This window comes from Populus euphratica, unplaced genomic scaffold, assembly GCF_000495115.2.
Source record: "Populus euphratica unplaced genomic scaffold, PopEup_1.0 scaffold911.1, whole genome shotgun sequence".
In the NCBI taxonomy this organism is placed as follows: Eukaryota; Viridiplantae; Streptophyta; class Magnoliopsida; order Malpighiales; family Salicaceae; genus Populus; species Populus euphratica.
The window spans coordinates 46,567-67,754 of record NW_011500772.1 but is presented as its reverse complement, the minus strand read 5'-3'; the positions used below and the strand labels follow the sequence as shown (position 1 = coordinate 67,754).

General features: G+C 30.4%; 1 protein-coding gene across 3 annotated transcripts in view; it reads left to right on the top strand.

Moving 5' to 3' along the window:
* The first annotated feature begins 3,815 nt into the window (after window positions 1-3,815).
* Window positions 3,816-21,188, top strand: part of LOC105116332 (lipid phosphate phosphatase epsilon 1, chloroplastic-like) — an 18,998-nt gene continuing 1,625 nt past the window's right edge. For all 3 annotated transcript variants that reach the window (XM_011013641.1, XM_011013640.1, XM_011013642.1), the window contains exons 1-3: window positions 3,816-4,398; window positions 19,357-19,582; window positions 19,895-19,968. In XM_011013641.1, the coding sequence (XP_011011943.1) occupies window positions 4,084-4,398; window positions 19,357-19,582; window positions 19,895-19,968 (615 nt within the window). In that variant the 5' untranslated portion in view covers window positions 3,816-4,083. The remainder of the gene's footprint in view (window positions 4,399-19,356; window positions 19,583-19,894; window positions 19,969-21,188) is intronic.

The following is a 21,188-nucleotide window of genomic DNA, read 5'->3' as shown; positions in this document are numbered from 1 at the left end:
ATATATATATATATATAGTAGTCTAGATGTTATGGATTAGCCCATCAAACCCTCTACTCGGATAAAGGACTCAATTAGGTTCATTTATTTATTTTTTTTATAACCAAACATTAAAAAAATAAAGGAGCTCAGGCTTGGGCATTCAAAAAAAAATTAACCCAGGTAAGTGGGCCTTCCAACCCACACGTCTAGGCTTTTTTTTTTCTAACAGGGGCAGATGACTCCATTTCATTTTTTTTTAAAATAAGATAGTAGACGACGCATTATCTTTTTTCTACCATTTGTTTACCTGAAACACTCTAAACACTTTAATAAATCTATATATACCACAAAAAACAAAAAACAAATAGCTTGAAAAATCAAAATCAACCCAAAACTACCAAATCGAGCAAAGAAGGAATAAAAACACCTAAGTTAAACTCCTCTTATGAAATAAAACTCATAGATACAAAAATTGACTATTTTTTTGTCAGAATCATTGACAACAATGAATTTCTCTCTTTACATTGAAATTTGGTAACCCTCTCTCTTTATTTTAACAAAAAATGATTGAAAAAATAAGGGATATAAAGTTTGACACCAAAATTGAATTTAGAAAAACTAAAGGGACCATTTACCAAATAGGTTAAAAAGATGAGGGACTTAAATTAACTTTTCAATTGAAATTCTAAGACGACATCTATTGCACTTTAGTCCTTTATCTTTCAATTCAACCTTTTCTTCTAAAAAAATTTAGAAAAAAATTTTGCGAACTAAATTAAAAAAATGATTGTTCTAATCTATAGTGATTGATGAGAAAGTGAATAATAAATGTTGCTATAGTAAAAATACCATAAGGCTGGGTGTTTGTTAATAATTTTGAATAAAGTCTCATATTCTAAAAAATAAAATATAAGGGCGTAATCAAAAGACCTCTAAAACAAGGGAGTTCGCCCTCTAGCTAGTCATGATCATAGGCCTGCTAGACCATGTCCATATGGTTTGGTTGGATTGCCCTCACTTGAAGAAATTATTAGAAGCATACTAGATAGGTGACTTGTATTGTGCTATGGGTCAATTAATTTTTTTCTAAAGTGGAAAAAGAATATCCAAGTGATGATAACCTAGTTAACCCTGATCAACTTGACAAACTCATTATCTACAATATGAGACTGGGATTAAAAAAATAAACTTTTAAAAAGAATCTAAAAAAAGATCAAAGTTAAATATATAAAGAAAAATTGAAAAACAAAGTCAAGTCACCATAGGTTAAATTGACTAACTTGTGACTCGATATAGCCCCACATAAAGAAAAGCAAAAAAAATTAAAAGGCTCAATAACATAACATCAAAGGATGAGATTAAAAAAATTAATTTAAAAAAAAATTGAGTTAACTTGACTAACCCACGATATGTAATATGAGATTAAGATAAGAAAATTAAATTTAAAGATAAAAGGTTTGGAAAAAAATACCAAAGCTAGATCAATAAAATGAACATTGAAGAAAAAATCGGGTTAACCTAGGTTACCTTAGCTAACCTGCAACCCGTGATAACCCACAAAAAGAAAAGAAGAAAAAATTATAAATCTCAAAGCCTAATAATTAAATATCAAAAGATGAAAAAAAAACATCAATGTAAAAAATTATAAAAAAAAAACCTAAGTAAATTTGAGCTACCTCGACTAACTCACAACACACAGTATGAGATTAGAATAAAAAAATAAATGTTTAAAAAAATAACCTAAAAAACCAAAGTTAAATCAATAAAAAAAACATAAAACAATTTGAGTCAACTCAGGTTAACTTAATTAACTCATGACTTGGGATAATCCCACTGAAGACAAGAAAAAACAATTACATAGCTACAAGTCCAATAACATAATCTCAAATGATAAAATTTAAAAAATAATAAAAAAAACAAAAAACATGATTTCAACTAAAATTAAACTAGTTAACCTATGATTCGAGATATATGGATCAAATTTGTTATAAAAATAGCAAAAAAAAATTTATAATCATTAAAAATTAATTAATAAATAAATAAATAGTAATTAATATCAAATTTGGTATAAAAAACTAAATGAAAAAAAGATAATTAGGATTAAACTGAAAAATAAAATAAATTAAGAATATGAAAAAAAAACAATAATCAAAAGAATAAAAATCAAACTTTAATACAAAAATTAAATCAAATAAAATATTGAGGCAAAAAATTAAAAAACATAAAAAAATAATAAATAAATAGCAATTAAAAGAATGATGGTCAAATAAGCTATAAAAAATAAATTAAATTACATTAAATTCTTAGAGATAAATTTTTTTAAAAAAACTTTAATAAGATTCAAAAGCAAAACAAATAGGAATCACAAGAATAAAAATCAAATTAGATAAAAAAAATGAAAAAAAAACTTATGTATTTTTACAAGGAGAAGAAAGAGAAAATGAAGAGGAGAAGAAAAAAGCTCATTGGAACCACATCAGTTGTTTGTCGCCACTATGTCCTCATTCATCAAAAATATTTTGGTGAGCCACTTTAAACACTATAACAGAAGATAGTATTTGGCTACAAGAAGAGTTCACACGTGCCTCTAAGAGAGCACAAGCTCTTTCCATTCATTAGCATGTGCATTGCTTACACCATCAATATATTTTTTTATATTTATTAAAAGATTAAATTTACTTTATTCAACTTGACAATAACTAAAAAATCAAGACAATAAAAAAAACAAAAACCTAGACAACAGCTATAGAATTTTTGCATTGAATGGTAATGTAGATATTTTAATATGTTTTTGAAATAGAAAATTGAAAAATACCCCTACATAAAAGTTATTTGGATTTTGTTTTTGATGGTAACCTACCCTTGAACTCAATGTTCAACAAAATAAAAATATCAAATAAAAATATTGATAAATTTATTTTATAATTAAAACTGTAAAATTTATTTTGTGTCTTTGTACTTAAAAAAAAAAATAATCACGCTCTATAACCTACTAAGTCCAAGTGTGTCTAAGCAAACAGTTAGGCCTACCGGCCCAATAATTATTATCCTTTTTGTTTTTAAAGGTGAAGTGTGTATGAGCTTAGCTTTGCTGACACTTCTCTTCTTTTTAATATCCTAAAATAATTTTTTTTTTCAAATAAATTTTAAAAAGCATATGATGATATCATTATTTCCAAATAAGGTTAGAGATTTTTAATAGTTATATTAGTAATTATTTTATGAAAAAATATTTATGAACCTGATATAAAAAACAAAACAAAAAATTGCACATGCATATTTAATGACAACACAGTATATATTTTGTTATTGTTAATTGTTTATATTTTCATGAATTAATTATTTCTTTTATTTTTTATTTCATATAAAAATTATGAAGACATGATTTTTTTTTATTTGAAACTTTCCTTTTAGATTATAGATTATGATAAGTTTTCATCTATAAAAAATATTTCTAATAAAAAAATATTTTTGTCGAAATAAAAAAACAGTGAATAAGGAAAATGGGATTTTGTCTTAAGAATATACTTTCCCTTCTAAATATAAATTATTGAGATTCTTGTAAATATTTATTTTTATTTTTTATTAAAAAACCAAAGTTGTTAATAAAAAAATTCTGTAAAAGAGATGTGTAAACAGAAAAAAAAAATTTAATTAAAAAAATAAACTTTTCCTTGGACTCTTTTAAATAAAAATTTATTTTAAGAAAATCCGTGGCATCTCGGCTCAGAAACTAATTTAGAATTTAGGACCGAGGAAGTATTAACTAACTATCATGAAACTGAGCGTAGGAAAATTGTTGGGATAATACTCTCATAATTTAAATAAAAAGAAAATGGGACCCCATGCAATGACAGATTCCAGAGATGACACAAACAAAATTAGCACAAGGTTCCTCCAAGTGAGGTGGTAGGTCGTCGTCGTCAATAAAAACAAATGGAAGCCCAGGCTCTTCCATGGCTTCCCAGTCCTTCAAGATGCCCAATTTATAACTTCCACCATCATAGATAATTATTTCCCACTTGTAATAAAATCTCCAAGAAATGCTCCTCTCCACTATACTTCCTACCAAACTTTGGCTGCCATTGCTTCTCACAAAAAATGACGTCAACGACGACTACTCTTCCCAAACCCACTTCCAAATCCTTGCTTCGTGGTCCTTCTATGCTTAATCAAACAAAACCCATTTCGTTGCTCCGGTTTCCAGCTTCGAAATCTGAGTTTTTTGGTTCAAAGAATAAAGCTCTGTCAAAGACCATGACTGAATTGGTCAGAACATCTGTTTTTAGAGCTAGTTATGGTGGTAACAGTGAAGAAAGTACAGGATCTTTTCAGCAAGGAGATGTTATTCACGGGCCTGATAAGTTTCAAAGTGTGCTCCTGGCTGGTAGACTGGAAGCCACTCTCAATTGCCTGGTTTGTGTTTTTCTCTGTTCGTTTGTTACCTCTTTCAAGAGATTTTAATCTTTGTAATCTGAGTTGCGTTTTTTTTTTTTTTCCTTCATGATTTTATTAGTCTTTTTAATAATCACTATGATTTAATGTGTTGATTCATTGGAGCTGAAAGTCTTCAAATTTAGTAACGCGGGACCAAAGAGACTTGAAGCTAAATAAAAGAGAAAAAAGAAGCTAAGAAGAATTAGTCAAAGAAAGACAAGAAAAAGCTGAAAATAAGATATAAATACTGAAATTCTAACTATAATAAATAATTAGGTTTATTGTCTATTAAATAAAATACATAATAATAATAATTAAATCAAGTTCATCAAAAAAAAATTTAATTAATAAATCTCAAATAAAAATTCAAATAAATTAAACTAAAATATAAATTAAAATCCAACATTTCAACAATTTAAGATATCCTTAATAGTCTATAATAATACAAGTGTGTAATCAATGTGTAATGTTTGGTGTCTCCACTCGAGTTTCTTGACTCCATTGATTGTAATTCAAGAAGGCTCTAATAATGCTCCTAAAAATTATAATCAAATTGTTATAATATCTCACTAATAATTCAAATATAGTTTGTATTTAGTTGTTTATCTCATATATTAAGATTCGTTGAAGTTTATTATCCCTCGTAAAAACAATTCAGGCATCCATAGTTACATTAATATGTTCTTTTTGTCAAAAATAGAATTAATATCAATGTTTGATGGTAGTTTAATGATATAATTTTTTTTATCCAATTATTTATAACACTTTGAATGGTTTAACATTACTTATTTAAAATTTGTAATTGGATTTCAAGGGACATCGTTCAAGGCTAATCTATATTACAAAATAATCTCCAATATTAAGTACATCATAATAGTTGTGTAAATTAGCTTAAACTTTGTATTGTTCATTACTTTTTTTAATTTTTTTTATCTTAACATGTAAATTATAAACTCTACATGCAAAATACTTAGTTGAATTAGATAATTTAAAATGAGAAGATATGGAAAGAAAATCTGCAAGTGTTCTAAGTTCGTAACTATGAACAATATATGACTAATGGTGTGGAATGGTACAAACACTATTCAAAATCTTAGTAAATATAGTTTAAACATAGCCTGATAAATTAAGTTTATCTTCATCTTTCTCATCACGTGTCAGAGGCAAGAGATCAAGCAACTCATTATGTTACTCTAAACCTATGATGTGTTAGATATCAAGTATAAGGAGGTGAGGAGCATGTTACTCTAAACCTTTTACTTGTTGGACATCAAGCATGATGAGTGAGGAATCAAATGGTTTGAGATGACTAATATTATGAGACTTTTATAAGATTATATTTATTTATTGGGGAAGTTCCACTAAAGTTTTTCCTAAAACTTCTATCTTTACCACTAAAGAAGAATTATTATTTTCTTTATTAATCTTATTTTTAGACTCATTTAAACTTATAGTGTTAATTCTCTTTTCTTACACATTCTCTTCATCTAGGTCACTAAAATTATTAAGATTGGGTTCATACATTTACACATAATAGTTTTTCTTTTCACTTATATCCTTATGTTTTTAGATGACTAAAGGATTAGAGGCGTAGTTGAAAAAGATATGTTCAAAACCTTGACAGTTAACACACTGACATTTTATTAACGACTCTTTTTATAAATTTAGGCACTACTAGGATTAGGTCTATATGATGGAGAACCTAACAAATAACCATCATTCCTAAATTGAGATCTAAAAGGTGTATTATGAGGGTTTTGATGTTTTATCCATTAACTCTTTATAATTAATCATAATTTTGCACTACAATATAGGTTTAGTTAAGAGTGAAAGCACATAAGAGTCTAATCTCTTTTCTAAAATTATCATTTAAACCTTTACAAAATTTATGCAAATTTATGGCTTCTGCCTCTCTTATAATACATCTCATCATGTAATAATTTAATTATGTTATATACTCATTGACAAACTCTATCTTCAAAACTGAAATATGTCATTACTAGTAATAATCATGTCATCAACATATAAAGACAGAATGATATAACCTGCATCAGTGCATTTAATAAAAAGAGCAAAATCATGACTACTAGAAACAAAGCCAAGAGATGAGATCACAATAGAGAATTTCTCAAACGAAGCACAGGGTGCTTGTTTGAGACCATATAATGCGTTCTTAAGCTTACAAATGTATCCGGAGTCATGTGAAACACCAGGAGGAGGTGCCATATAAACTTCTTCTTAAAGATCTCCATTCAAAAAGGTATTTTTAACATTAAGCTGAGAAATAGGCTACTGATGAATCGAAGCTACTGTAATAAAAGAACAAATAGTAGTCATTTTTGCAACTGGGGCAAATGTCTCCTCATAGTTCATACCATACTGTTGAGAGTATCCTTTTGTAACCAGCCAAGTTTTGTATCGCTCAATAAAGCTATCAGAATTAGTCTTGATCTCATACACTCAATGACAACCAACAACACTCTTACCAGGAGGTAGAGGACCCAGATCTCAAGTATCTGTCTTATATAAAGTAGAAAGTTCCTCATCCATAGCTTGCTTCCAAAGCGGTTCAAGAATTGCCTCTTTATAGGAAGATGACTCATAGAGATAATGAATAGAAGCTAAAAAGGAAGTAAATGATGAAGAATAATAAGAATAAGCAAAATCTAGTAGTTTTGTAGACTTACGAATGCGGATGGACTAATGTCGAGGTGGATCCACAATCTTAGATGAAGCTCGAGGAGCTATAGATGTGAATGGATCTTCAGGTGTGCCAAAGAGTAAAGCACCAGTACCTGCAGAGTTATGAGTACAAATTGATTGAACATGGGGAGAGGTATCATTACTAGAATCCTCAGAAAAGGGATCTATATAAATAATATCATATTTAGTCAGGTTATAAGCAATGGATGGAATAAAAAAGAAAGGTATATGCTCAAGAAAGACAACATGACGCGACACATAAAGTTTTTGAGTTATTGGATCAAAACAACGATACCCCTTTTTACCTTCACCATAACCCAAAAATACACAAATAGCGGATCAAGATGATAACTTACTGCATTTTACATAAGGATAAAAAACAAAATAAGTACAACCAAAGACTCTAAATGAGGAATAATCAGGGACATACCTATATAACTTTTCAAAAGGAGACAGACCCAAACTCTGAGAAGATGGAATTGTATTAATCAAACTTACCGCAGTAAGAACAGTTTCTCCCTAAAACTCACTAGAACAAAAGAAGACAACAAGAGAGAACGAGCAGTTTCAACAATATGCCTATGTTTTCTTTCAGCAACACCATTTTGTTCATGAGTATTTGTACATGAAGTTTGGTGGATGGTTCCATCTAAGGCAAGCAATTGGCAAAATTTATTAGAGGTGTATTCCCCCACCCAAATCACACATAAAACATTTGATTACAGCAAAATATTGAGTTTTGATAAGAGCTCAAAAAGCTACATATATCTTAAAGAATTATGAATGATGTTTCATTAAATAAACCCAAAAATAATGAGTATGATCATCAATAAAAGAGACATAATATCGAGACCCTTTTTTTGTGGCAACATGAGAAGGTCCCCATACATCAGAAAGAATCAAATCAAATGGTGAAGAAACAGAAATACTTTGATTAAAAGGTAAAGCATAAAATTTTGCCAATTTACATCCACTATAATCAGAAATGTCACAAGTTTTCAAATTTTCTAAAGCTCATATGGATATCAAAAATCTCAAACGAGAAGATGAAACATGACCTAAATGGGAATGCCATAAATAAAAACTGGAATATAAAAAACTTAAATAAAAGGAAGACAAATCAATAGTAGTAGTAGTAGTAGCAGCAACGGTAGCAACTAGCACTTTTAACTCATCTAAAATATATAGTTCATTCTCCCTACGACCTGTCCCAATCAGCTTTTGAGATTGTAAATCCTGCACACAATAAAAAAACTAGAAAACATGATTAGATAATCACCAGAACCACATATTTGACCAATAGACATAAGATTCAATTTGAGTTTTGGAATAAAATAAACATTAAGGAGAGACAAGTGAGGTATGACAACAGAACCAACACCTGCTAAGGACATAGGAGTGCCATCAACAGTCATAACAGGAATGAAGGATAAATGGGACTTGAAGGTAAAAGATGACGAATCTGGAGACATATGATAGGAAGCACTGGAATCTAAGACCTATTCAGAGTGTGACATACCTGAGGAATTATGAGGTAACTGACTTATGGAATAAGAAGCAGACATTGCTTATAGCTGTAAGGAGAGAAACTTCTAAAATTGTTCAGCCAAAGTATTAGGATCGGTAATAGAGCCTGGGAAAGCTATTGCTGCAGTATTATGGTGTGGTGATTTATAACCCTGAGGTGGTTTATACGCATTAGATTATGACTACCAAACTTCCAAGCTTGATTTTACTATCTCAACTTAGGACACTAAGCCTTTCAATGACCTTTCTGCTTACAGAAACTGCACTCGTTGAAGCCAATCCTTGTGTAAGGCTTGTTGCTTGACCGCTTTTTATGATCGGCTTGTTTTAACTCGCAAGTGCACGAGTGTGCGATGTAGCAATTAACTCGGTAAGATCGAGGTCATATCCACAGAGAGCTAGATCTGGAAATTAAGCTAAGTAACAAAAAAAAAACTCAAGAGAAATTAAATTAACAATAACTTGGTTGAAAATAATTGATGGATTTGTTTTCAAAGATAAAAAAAAAAATGTAAATAGATTTTAAATGACAAGAAAAGTAAGTCTTGGTCCAAATCAATTTTAATGGTGATGTATTGGTGATTTCTTCAACATATATAAGATAACTCAACCTAATATCAACGATGATGATATTAGATCAGAAGATATTACAATGAAATTTAAAAGGATGAAAATTGATTATTGCTTAAGAATGAACAAGTACTTTCATATTAAGTAAGACATTGAATCAAGCAATCTCTATACCAAAACTAAAGTTTGTGCATAAAAATTCAAGATTATAACATTACCTAAATGATTTCTAAAATTTCTTTACAATAATAAATCATTCATGAAGAAAATAAGAAGATAAACATTAAGATTCATTCATATCCTAAAGAACTCACCTCAATCACCATTATCCTTGATTTGGATCCAAGAAAGAGTTTAGCCAACCATGATTATATATAAGAACACTTCAATAAACATGAAAGAACTTGAATCCAACTGAAAAAATAAGTTTTACAAACTAAAGAACCGAAATCTATAAAGAAGAACACAATACAATTTCAGAAAAAATTCGGACACAAATCTGACTCTAACTTTGGACAGCAATTCGACCCTCTTAGAAGCTTTTTTTGGAGAAGTCTATTAGAGACATATTTATAGGCAATTCTGTCACCTTTCCAGATCATTAAAGAACAGCTCATTTGGACACCTGAGTCAAAAGTTATGGGCAAAACACCGAAAGGTGTTCTGAAAAATCAAATCAAGACAGCTTTACAACTACTTTGGTGCACGTTTTTCTTCCTCATTTATGAGGTGTCTCCTTCTTCTTTTTGACCCAAAATAATGTTAAAATATCCCCTCCAGCTTTCCATCCATGTGCTTGCCTTCTTGGATCAATGGATTGCCCAAAATAAATCAATTGTTATTTGTTGTGTGGACATGTAAGATCATGGATTGTGTTTGGGTTGATTTGAAGGTTGATTTGGGGTTGATTTAGGGCTGATTTGGGGCTGATTTTTGGGCTGAATTTGAGCATCAAATAAGTATACAAATGTACTTATTATTTGGGCTAAGATTGACATTGAAACCTTGAGTGTTTAATGGTTGAAGTTTGCACACAACATAAGGCAAGTTTGGGCTTGAAATAAATCATATGATATTCTTTTCTAGAATTGGAATAGAATTGATTTTTGGGACAAATTTGGAGCACTTATTTGAACCAAGATTTGCTTCAATCTTCAACTAAATGTCTCTTCAATTCTTTGTTCTGAATTCCGACGTTGAATTTTGTGAATTAATTCATTTAAGCTCCAAAAACCTATCGAAACATTAAAACAAACTTCATTACTAAAAAACACATCAATTATTATAAAAACAACCAAATAAAAACAATAAATACATATGTAAAATAAGAGACTTAATGACACTTTTGATGCACAATCACACCCCCCAACTTAGATTTTGCTAGTCCTCAAGCAAAACAAAACATAAAACCTTTGAAATAAAAAGAATAATAACAATCATAATTAGGCTCGATTCATCACACTTGAAGGACCTATCATGCAAACATTGGTATCTTTAACTTAGTGTACACAATAGCAAATAAAGAAAAATAAGCATACTCACATTCTCTAAATCAAACATCCATACAAAATTTCCAAATTCAGTCATATTTATCGTGCAACCAACATAATTGATTCATACGAAAACTCAACTTGTAATCTTCCCTTCTCACCAACACAAACAAGGTAGCAAACTAGAGAAATATCTATATATTTTTTTTCTTTCTTTTTTTCTTTCTTTGTTTTTTTTTTTTTTGAAGATATGATTTATTTTTTGTCTTTAAGTAGTCACTTCCCTTTTGACGCGAATACAAACATTTGTGATGAATGCACCCGGTTACTCACAAAGTCACAAACTTAAAGTGCTTTGCATACTCATATTTCAAGCTGCCGTTTGACGTAAAGATAAACATTTGTGATGAATACCCCTAGTTACTGAGCAACTCAAAACATTGGAGTAGATAGAACTTTGTACACATTTATTTATTTATTTATTTATGTAATGATTATTACTCTATTTACTTAAACCTTGTTTAGGACTAGATCAAAAGGGATAATCACAAGTAAAGCATCATACTCATCTTTCATGCATATTCACACAACTCACACAACTTTTACAAGGAAAGATGTACTTCAGTAATCTTAAAAAAAAGTATGCTATATCTTGCTTTATAAGATATTATCTATCCCAAATTAAAGCATGCAATGTTCAACACAATAATGAACCCAAAAAGGTAATGATGATCCTAAACAAGTCTCATTCACATACCAATGCAAGTATTTTTTTTTTTTTAACAAGCATGGTTATCTCAAGCATTCAACATAATGAAATATCTAAAATTAAGTTTTACATTATCCTCAATGTAAAAGAGAAAGAGAAGAAAAGTATAAAGATTAGAAAATTGTTACTCCCCTTCTGTTTTCAAGGATGAATGTCTGATTGAATTGGGCATGAGCTGACTTCTTGCTTGATTTTTTTTTAACCTGCATATCACAACTAAAAGAAAACATTGATGTTTTTTTTTTTTGAAAATAAAGAACCTCACACCCCCCAACTTAAAATAATGCATTGTCCCGAATGCATGAACAAGAAAATATAAGAGATGGAAGAAAGAAGAAAAAAATGAAAATGAAAATAAAAATAAAAATAAAAACTCATTACTTTTGATACTACAATGGTATTGGATCTTCAAGATCCAATGTCTCAACTTCAGCCACAACATTTTCAAGATAAAGTTTCAATCGATGACCATTTACTTTGAAAATATTTCCATTCTTGGGATTTTCTACCTCAAATGCACCATGCTCAGAGATGGATTTAATCACAAATGGACCAATCCATTTTGTCCTCAACTTCCCAGGAAAGAGATGTAATCGTGAATTATACAAGAGAACCTTTTGACCAACATGAAAGGATTTTCTAAGAATATGTTTATCATGCAAAGTTTTCATCTTATGTTTTGAAATTTTTGCATTTTCAAATGCATCATTTCTTAGCTCCTCTAATTCATCCAATTGAAGCTTTCTATTTTTGCCAACCTCATTTTCATTGTCATTGAATTGCCGAATGGCCCAATATGCACGGTGCTCAATCTCAACAGGGAGATGACAAGGCTTTCCATAAACTAGCCTATAAGGAGACATTCCTAAAGAGGTCTTATAAGCAGTGCGATATGCCCACAAAGCATCAACTAGTCGTAGGGACCAATCTTTACGGTTTGGATTGACTGTTTTCTCTAAAATGTTCTTGATCTCCCTATTTGCCAACTCAGCTTGGCCACTAGTCTGTGGGTGATAGGGGGTACTGACCTTGTGAATTACACCATATTTTCTCATCAAAATCCCAACGGGCTTGTTACAAAAATGTTTTCCCCCATCACTAATCATAGCCCGGGGCATGCCAAAACGAGAGAAAATATTTTCTTTCAAGAATTTGACCACAACTCGATGGTCATTGGTTCGAGATGCAATGGCCTCCACCCATTTAGACACATAATCAACAGCTACAAGGATGAATTGGTAACCAAATGAACTTGGAAAAGGTCCCATGAAATCAATCCCCCAACAATCAAATATTTCCAAAACAAGGATGGGGTTAAGGGGCATCATGTTACGCCTAGTGAGGCTACCTAGTCGTTGGCATCGGTCACATGCAACACAGAAGGCATGAACATCTTTAAACATGGTAGGCCAATAAAAACCACACTGCAAGATTTTGGCAATGGTTTTCTTGGAAGAGAAATGCCCACCACAGGCTAATGCATGACAAAAATTAATGACCCTTGGAATTTCATGATCAGGGATGCACCGCCTAATAATTTGGTCAGGACAATATTTAAATAGGTAGGGGTCATCCCAAAAAAAGGTGCGCACATTGCGCAAGAATTTTTGTTTGTCAAGTTTAGACCAATGAGAAGGAATCTGACTTGTGGCTAGGTAATTTGCTATGTCAGCATACCATGGAGAACCAATGTAAGAGACAGTACCTGCACAAAATAAATTTTCATCAGCAAAGAGTTCATTTATTGGAGATTCATCAATTATGGTCTTATAGCTTGAAAGACGAGACAAATGATCAGCTACTACATTCTCTACTCCCTTTTTATCTCGAATTTCAATGTTAAACTCTTGGAGTAGGAGGATCCATCGAATCAAACGTGGTTTGGCATCTTGTTTTGTGAGCAAATATTTCAATGCTGCATGATCAGTGAAAACAATAACAAGAGATCCAACCAAATAAGACCTAAACTTGTCTAATGCAAAGACCACAGCTAAGAGTTCTTTTTCAGTTGTAGTGTAATTCAATTGAGCATCATTCAAAGTCTTGCTAGCATAATATATGACATGAGGTTTCTTGTCTTTTCTTTGCCCTAAAACAGCCCCAACCGCAAAATCACTAGCATCACACATCAGTTCAAATGGTAAAGACCAATCAGGAGCTTGCATGATTGGTGCAGTTGTCAACAACCCTTTAAGCTTTTCAAAAGCTTCTTGACATTTTGATGTCCAATCAAATGGGACATCTTGTGACAACAAGTTACACAATGGTTTGGCAATGGTACTAAAAGAATGAATGAATCTTCGATAAAAACCAGCATGTCCTAAAAAAGATCTCACATCTTTCACAGTCTTAGGGGTAGTTAATTTTTGAATGACTTCCACTTTTGACTTATCTACCTCTATCCCTTTTGAAGAGACAATGTGACCTAAAACAATGCCATGTGTCACCATAAAATGACACTTCTCCCAATTGAGTACAAGATTGCTCTCTTCACACCTTTCAAGAACTTTTTCTAGATTCATTAGACACAACTCATAAGAATCCCCATAAACTGAAAAATCATCCATGAAAACTTCCAAAAAATTTTCCACCATGTCACTAAAGATACTCATCATACACCTTTGAAAAGTGGCTGGTGCATTACACAAACCAAAAGGCATTCTTCTATAAGCATAGGTACCAAAAGGACAAGTGAAAGTGGTTTTTTCTTGGTCTTCTAAAGAAATCTCAATTTGGTTGTAACCTGAGTATCCATCCAGAAAACAATAGAAAGCTCTTCCAGCTACTCTTTCAAGCACTTGGTCTAAAAATGGAAGCGGAAAATGGTCCTTCCTAGTCACCATGTTCAATTTACGATAATCAATGCACATACGCCATCCAGTTTGGATTCTAGTTGGTACCAGCTCATTATTTTCATTCTTCACTACCGTGAGGTAATTTTTTTTTTTTAGGCGGTAAAACCAGCCCATTGATTTTTTTTATATGATTTTTTTTTAGTTTTCCAATAATCAAATCTAAATTTGTTACCTTTGCTTGCTAGCTCCCCGGCAACGGCGCCAAAATTGCTTGACCGCTTTTTATGATCGGCTTGTTTTAACTCGCAAGTGCACGAGTGTGCGATGTAGCAATTAACTCGGTAAGATCGAGGTCATATCCACAGAGAGCTAGATCTGGAAATTAAGCTAAGTAACAAAAAAAAACTCAAGAGAAATTAAATTAACAATAACTTGGTTGAAAATAATTGATGGATTTGTTTTTAAAGATAAAAAAAAAATGTAAATAGATTTTAAATGACAAGAAAAGTAAGTCTTGGTCCAAATCAATTTTAATGGTGATGTATTGGTGATTTCTTCAACATATATAAGATAACTCAACCTAATATCAATGATGGTGATATTAGATCAGAAGATATTACAATGAAGATTAGAAAGATGAAGATTGATTATTGCTTAAGAATGAACAAGTACTTTCATATTAAGTAAGACATTGAATCAAGCAATCTCTATACCAAAACTAAAGTTTGTGCATAAAAATTCAAGATTATAACATTACCTAAATGATTTCTAAAATTTCTTTACAATAATAAATCATTCATGAAGAAAATAAGAAGATAAACATTAAGATTCATTCATATCCTAAAGAACTCACCTCAATCACCATTATCCTTGATTTGGATCCAAGAAAGAGTTTAGCCAACCATGATTATATATAAGAACACTTCAATAAACATGAAAGAACTTGAATCCAACTGAAAAAATAAGTTTTACAAACTAAAGAACCGAAATCTATAAAGAAGAACACAATACAATTTCAGAAAAAATTCGGACACAAATCTGACTCTAACTTTGGACAGCAATTCGACCCTCTTAGAAGCTTTTTTTGGAGAAGTCTATTAGAGACATATTTATAGGCAATTCTGTCACCTTTCCAGATCATTAAAGAACAGCTCATTTGGACACCTGAGTCAAAAGTTATGGGCAAAACACCGAAAGGTGTTCTGAAAAATCAAATCAAGACAGCTTTACAACTACTTTGGTGCACGTTTTTCTTCCTCATTTATGAGGTGTCTCCTTCTTCTTTTTGACCCAAAATAATGTTAAAATATCCCCTCCAGCTTTCCATCCATGTGCTTGCCTTCTTGGATCAATGGATTGCCCAAAATAAATCAATTGTTATTTGTTGTGTGGACATGTAAGATCATGGATTGTGTTTGGGTTGATTTGGGGTTGATTTAGGGCTGATTTGGGGCTGATTTTTGGGCTGAATTTGAGCATCAAATAAGTATACAAATGTACTTATTATTTGGGCTAAGATTGACATTGAAACCTTGAGTGTTTAATGGTTGAAGTTTGCACACAACATAAGGCAAGTTTGGGCTTGAAATAAATCATATGATATTCTTTTCTAGAATTGGAATAGAATTGATTTTTGGGACAAATTTGGAGCACTTATTTGAACCAAGATTTGCTTCAATCTTCAACTAAATGTCTCTTCAATTCTTTGTTCTGAATTCCGACGTTGAATTTTTTGAATTAATTCATTTAAGCTCCAAAAACCTATTGAAACATTAAAACAAACTTCATTACTAAAAAACACATCAATTATTATAAAAACAACCAAATAAAAACAATAAATACATATGTAAAATAAGAGACTTAATGACACTTTTGATGCACAATCACTTGTTCTGAAGATTAGAGAATGGCTTAGAAGTTACTGCTAGTACAGAAGGATTTGAAGAAAAAAGAATTTCCTTTTTAGAATAAGACTGAAGATGTATTTCTTCAGCCAATAACTTACTGACAACAGAGTTAACAGAAGACAGTGGAGAACGATGCAGAATTTAACCTCTAAGTCCTTCGAAGTCACTGCAAAGTGCTGTTAAAAACTGTACAAATCATTGTTGCTCTCTATGCTCAATATAGGCACCATATGCCTTTAATTCTGTCGATTTTGTTAGAGCCAATTAATCCCAAAGATCTATCATAGCAGAATAAAACTCTTGAATACTCATATTCTTCTAATAAAGAGCTTGTATGTCATTCTCTAATTGATACTATTTTGCAAAATTTGATTGGGTAAATAACCTTTGTAGATGATCCCAAACCTTTTTTTTTGTCTCATACTTTGCCAACTGTGTGCGTGTTGAATGCTTAACAAAATTATTAATCCAAGTAATGATTTTTGTATTATTTGCTTCCCATGTATCTATCAAAAAAGCACCCCCTCCTCAACATTCTTAGGTATTATATAAGTTCCACTAATATACCCCCATATCTTCTTACCTTTAAGAAAATTTCTCATTACATAGCTTCAATACAAATAGTTCTTCCCATCCAACCTCACACTCACAGATTGAAGCAAATCATCTCTTTCAAAAGCCATAATCAACAATCACAGAGAACCAGAATGCAAAAGCAGTGGAAAAAAAATATCAAATTATAGAAACTGAATAAAGATTGCAGAAACTAAACAAATATCTTCTTAGAATTGTATGATTACTCCAAAACACAAAACAAATTTGTAGAAACTGAATGCAAATACCAAATTGTAAAAGCTGAAAGGAAAACAAAATACCAAAATAATTGCAGGAACTGATGAAATACCAAATTTTCTATAGAAGCGGAAGACAAAATCTCACTCCAAAAAAGTTGGATCTACAAAACTATGTTCGGGATTAAGCCTCGTTTCATAAAACCAGCTCTGATACCATGTTGAAATAATTAAGATCAAACATAAAAAGGAGACTAGAATTCTGAATAATCTGTATATTATGAATGCTTAATCTTAACCTAAATACAAATAAAGTATATATAGATTAAATTGAAAGTACTATTTTACCCTTAATAAATAAGGCTACATAAATATTATTTAACATACATCTTCTCTCTAAACAATCCTTACATCTTCTTAATAAAGTCGAGCTTTACTAATAAGCATTATCTTAGCAATTCTAACTCTCTTATTATCAGACAAGTTGTGTTATTCAAAGAATTAATCTATATCATGAATTCACATATCAAATATCTAAAGGCCATGATGACAATTAAAAGTGAGGGCTTCTATTTTATTAGGGCTCATAACTCGATAATCAAGGTTATCATATTTAGAGTAATCTAAATGATAGGTATACTGGTAGTGCTCAAGGTGAACTTACTTACAATGGTTATTCTTGTGATATTTCTTGGGTTCACTTCTTATAGATGTTGGTCATCTAAGTTTACAACTCTTTTTAAATGGTCCTAAGAATATTGTTAAGAGTTGAGTCCATAATAAGTGTGGATTTAAGGTTGGAAATTAGATGATCATAACACAAATACATGCAAAACCAACTTAAAAATAAAATTGAGATAATTTACGATTCTTATAAGTGAAATCACAATACAAAAACAAAGCTAATTCTGTTTTTTTTTAATGTTGAGATTAATCAAGAATAAAAAATACTAGAAAAATTTTAAGCATGCAGTATTAAACCTTTAAATATAAATAATTAATCAAATAAAATCATATTGTTCCACCATTTTAGATAAGCTCTATTATTGACTAGATTGTTTGGTAAGAATATGCTAAAAGTTATTGTTGCTGATGTGAAAAAAAATGCTAATGTGGCACTAATGTGGCGGTATGTGATGACATGGTGTTGTTAAGGATGTGCTAGTTGACATGTCAATGTTGGTTGGCTTGGTATTGATATGGCATTGTGATGACATGGTAGTGTGATGAAGTGGCGCTGATGTGGCTACGTAAGAGTATTTGCTTTTCAGATCTAGAACATAAAATAGAAAGATGAATTATTTTTTTGTATTGTTACATTCTTTATCATTATTGATAAAAGTTTCCCACATGATCTAGAGTTTGAGAATGAATTTTGAATTTTAAGATTTGAATAAGCACATGGATTGTTTAATTATAAGAACAATAAAATAAAAATTCATATTCTAATACCAAAGTTGACACGGGACTAAAGAGATTTGAAAGAAAAAAAGATAGAAAAGGAGAAGCCAAGACGAACAAGTCGAAGAAAAAGAAGAAAGAACTGGAGAAGAGAAATGTGGGGGTTAGAAAAGTTTGCAACATTGCAATTTTTATTCAATTCATCAATAACTAGCTAATTTTTAGAAAAATAAGACACAAATACTAAAACTCTTACTGGAACAAATAATTAGGTTTATAACTTATTAAATAAAATACCAAATAATAATTAATTCAAGCATAATAAATAATACTTAATTAAAAATTTTTAATTAAAAAATCAAATAAATTAAAGCAAAACATAAATTAAAACTCAATCTCACAATAATTTGGGTTACTCTCTATTTACGGTCATACAAATACATAAATAGTGTCTAGATCCAGTGTCCAAACCATTTGAATGCTTTTTACTGCACTTCATTTGTCGCTATTCCAATCAAAGACCAATATGCCTGTTTTTTAATTTCACTTACTATCTATATTTCTTTTTATATTGGTTAAAACTTCTGAAAGTGAACACAAGTTGCATTTCCTTTTTCTTTCCTTTTATTTTTTCTGTTTGAAAGTGAGACTTACGCCCAAAACAACTAAAATTGTGGACTGAATTGAAGTTGCAATTGAGAGATAAAACTAATTCCCTAGTGAAGCACTTGCATTGAGAATGCCTTTGGCAATTATGACATTAAAATCTTGTTTGCAGGATAGCATTTAGCACTAGGAATCCTCTATAGCTGCTTTATAGCAGATTTATGTTGGCCTCATATCTTTGATATATTTGAGCACCACTGCCCTTCAATTTGCTTTGGTGCTTCCACATTCTGCAATTTACTTCTTTCAGAATTTCAATTTCGGCATTTAGATGAAATAAACTCGCATGGTTTAGTCGTACTATTGTTGTTGGAACAGAGCAAATGGCTTGTAGTTACTTTTTTTTGTGCTGTCATTCTTGGGAGGCATGATGCAAAAGCCATGTGGGCTGCTTTGGGGTTAGTTGTGAATTCAATCCTCTCTGTAATCCTTAAGAGAACATTCAACCAAGAGAGACCCGATTCGACATTGAGGTCTGACCCTGGGATGCCATCTTCACATGGACAATCCATCTTCTTCACTTTGGTGTTCGCTATTCTGTCAGGTAACGTCCCTCTTTATTTGACTTGTTAGCTATTTATCAGTCTATTTTATGTCAGCATTTGCAAAATCTAAGTAAAGAAGGTCCATGATAACTCCATCAACTGATGAGGGATGCAGTATCATGCTTACGTTTTTGCAAATGAACCATGGAAGTTTCTATAATCTGCATATTTTCTCTTCCTACCATGAAAATGGCTGCTTGCTGTTACAAATGTTCTTTGCATGTGTACAAGTTTTGGTCTTATAATAAATGCTTGTGTGAGCTTCTTCTTGGTAAATTCCTACAGAGTGCTTGTTCTGTGTGCTGTTGCAGTTGGGGAATGGCTAGGAGTAAATGAATTCACACTGATCCTCAGTGCATTTATGCTAGCATTTGGCACGTATCTTGTAAGTATCATTTTGCCCCTTATATTATAGTCAAATGCAGCATGCTATTAACACTTGAGCTCACTTTCGAGTTTATAAAAACAGTCAACAATGTAGAAACCTAGGGGCTTGCAGATTAAGCATATTATGAAGAATATGTGAAGCTTATAGAAATATGTTCATTCTATGGTGTGTTTTTTATCCTCAAACATTTTATTTTTTTTTGCTATTTGGTGAAATTTTCATTTTTTTTTGTTTAAAATGAAAAAAAAATTATGTTTTTATATTGTTTTGATATGTTGATGTAAAAAATAATTTTTAAAAAATAAAAAAAATTATTTTGATGTATTTTTAAATAAAAACACTTTAAACTATTATCACTATCACAATTTCTCATCCTTGCATTTGATGTGTGCATCAATTTATGTGTTATAATTTATTTTTGCAAGTTTTTTAAACAGTGAAAATACTATAATTTTTTATTTAAATTTTTAAATTTTTATATATTTTATCTTATTATTTAAGAATTTTATATTAAAGTTCTAAACTTTATTTTATTTGTGTTTTGGTTCTTATGTGTTGAGGGAGAAGATAGAGAGTGTCATCTAAAAAAAGAAAGAGAGAGAGAGAACATTCAATTGTCATGGTTCTATCAATGAAAAAAAAATTGATAATGATAATTTTATTTTGCTAGAAAAAATACATCTGAAGTATTTTTAAATTGGTCTAATTTTTGTTTTCAAAATGATTTTATAGTGCTTTAAAGTTAAAAATAAATTTATTTATTTTTTATGATGTTTTTTAAATATTATCAAATAAAAATAAATTAAAAATAGTTTTCAGAGACACAAGAATCTAAAACCTAACTTTTCAGCTACTGGTGGTGGCTGAAACTTGAAATAGGTAACAAGAAGTCATTTGTTTGATTTAAAAATAAAAACATTAGATTGATAGCATGTTGTTCTCGCATTTAAAATAGAAGAGGATCTAAAGCTCGGCCCAGTACTCCTAGGCCCATCATTGCTTCTTTTTATATTATCCTTTAATTTTTTTTCTTTTTTCTTTTTAATAAAATTCACTTTTAATAAAACAATTAAAATTATATTTAAAATAATATTCAATTTTCATAGTTTTAAAAAAATATTATATTTTTTTATAATGATATTAACAATTACTTTATAAATTATTATATATATATATATATATATATATTCATAGATATATACAAGATCTATTAAAAA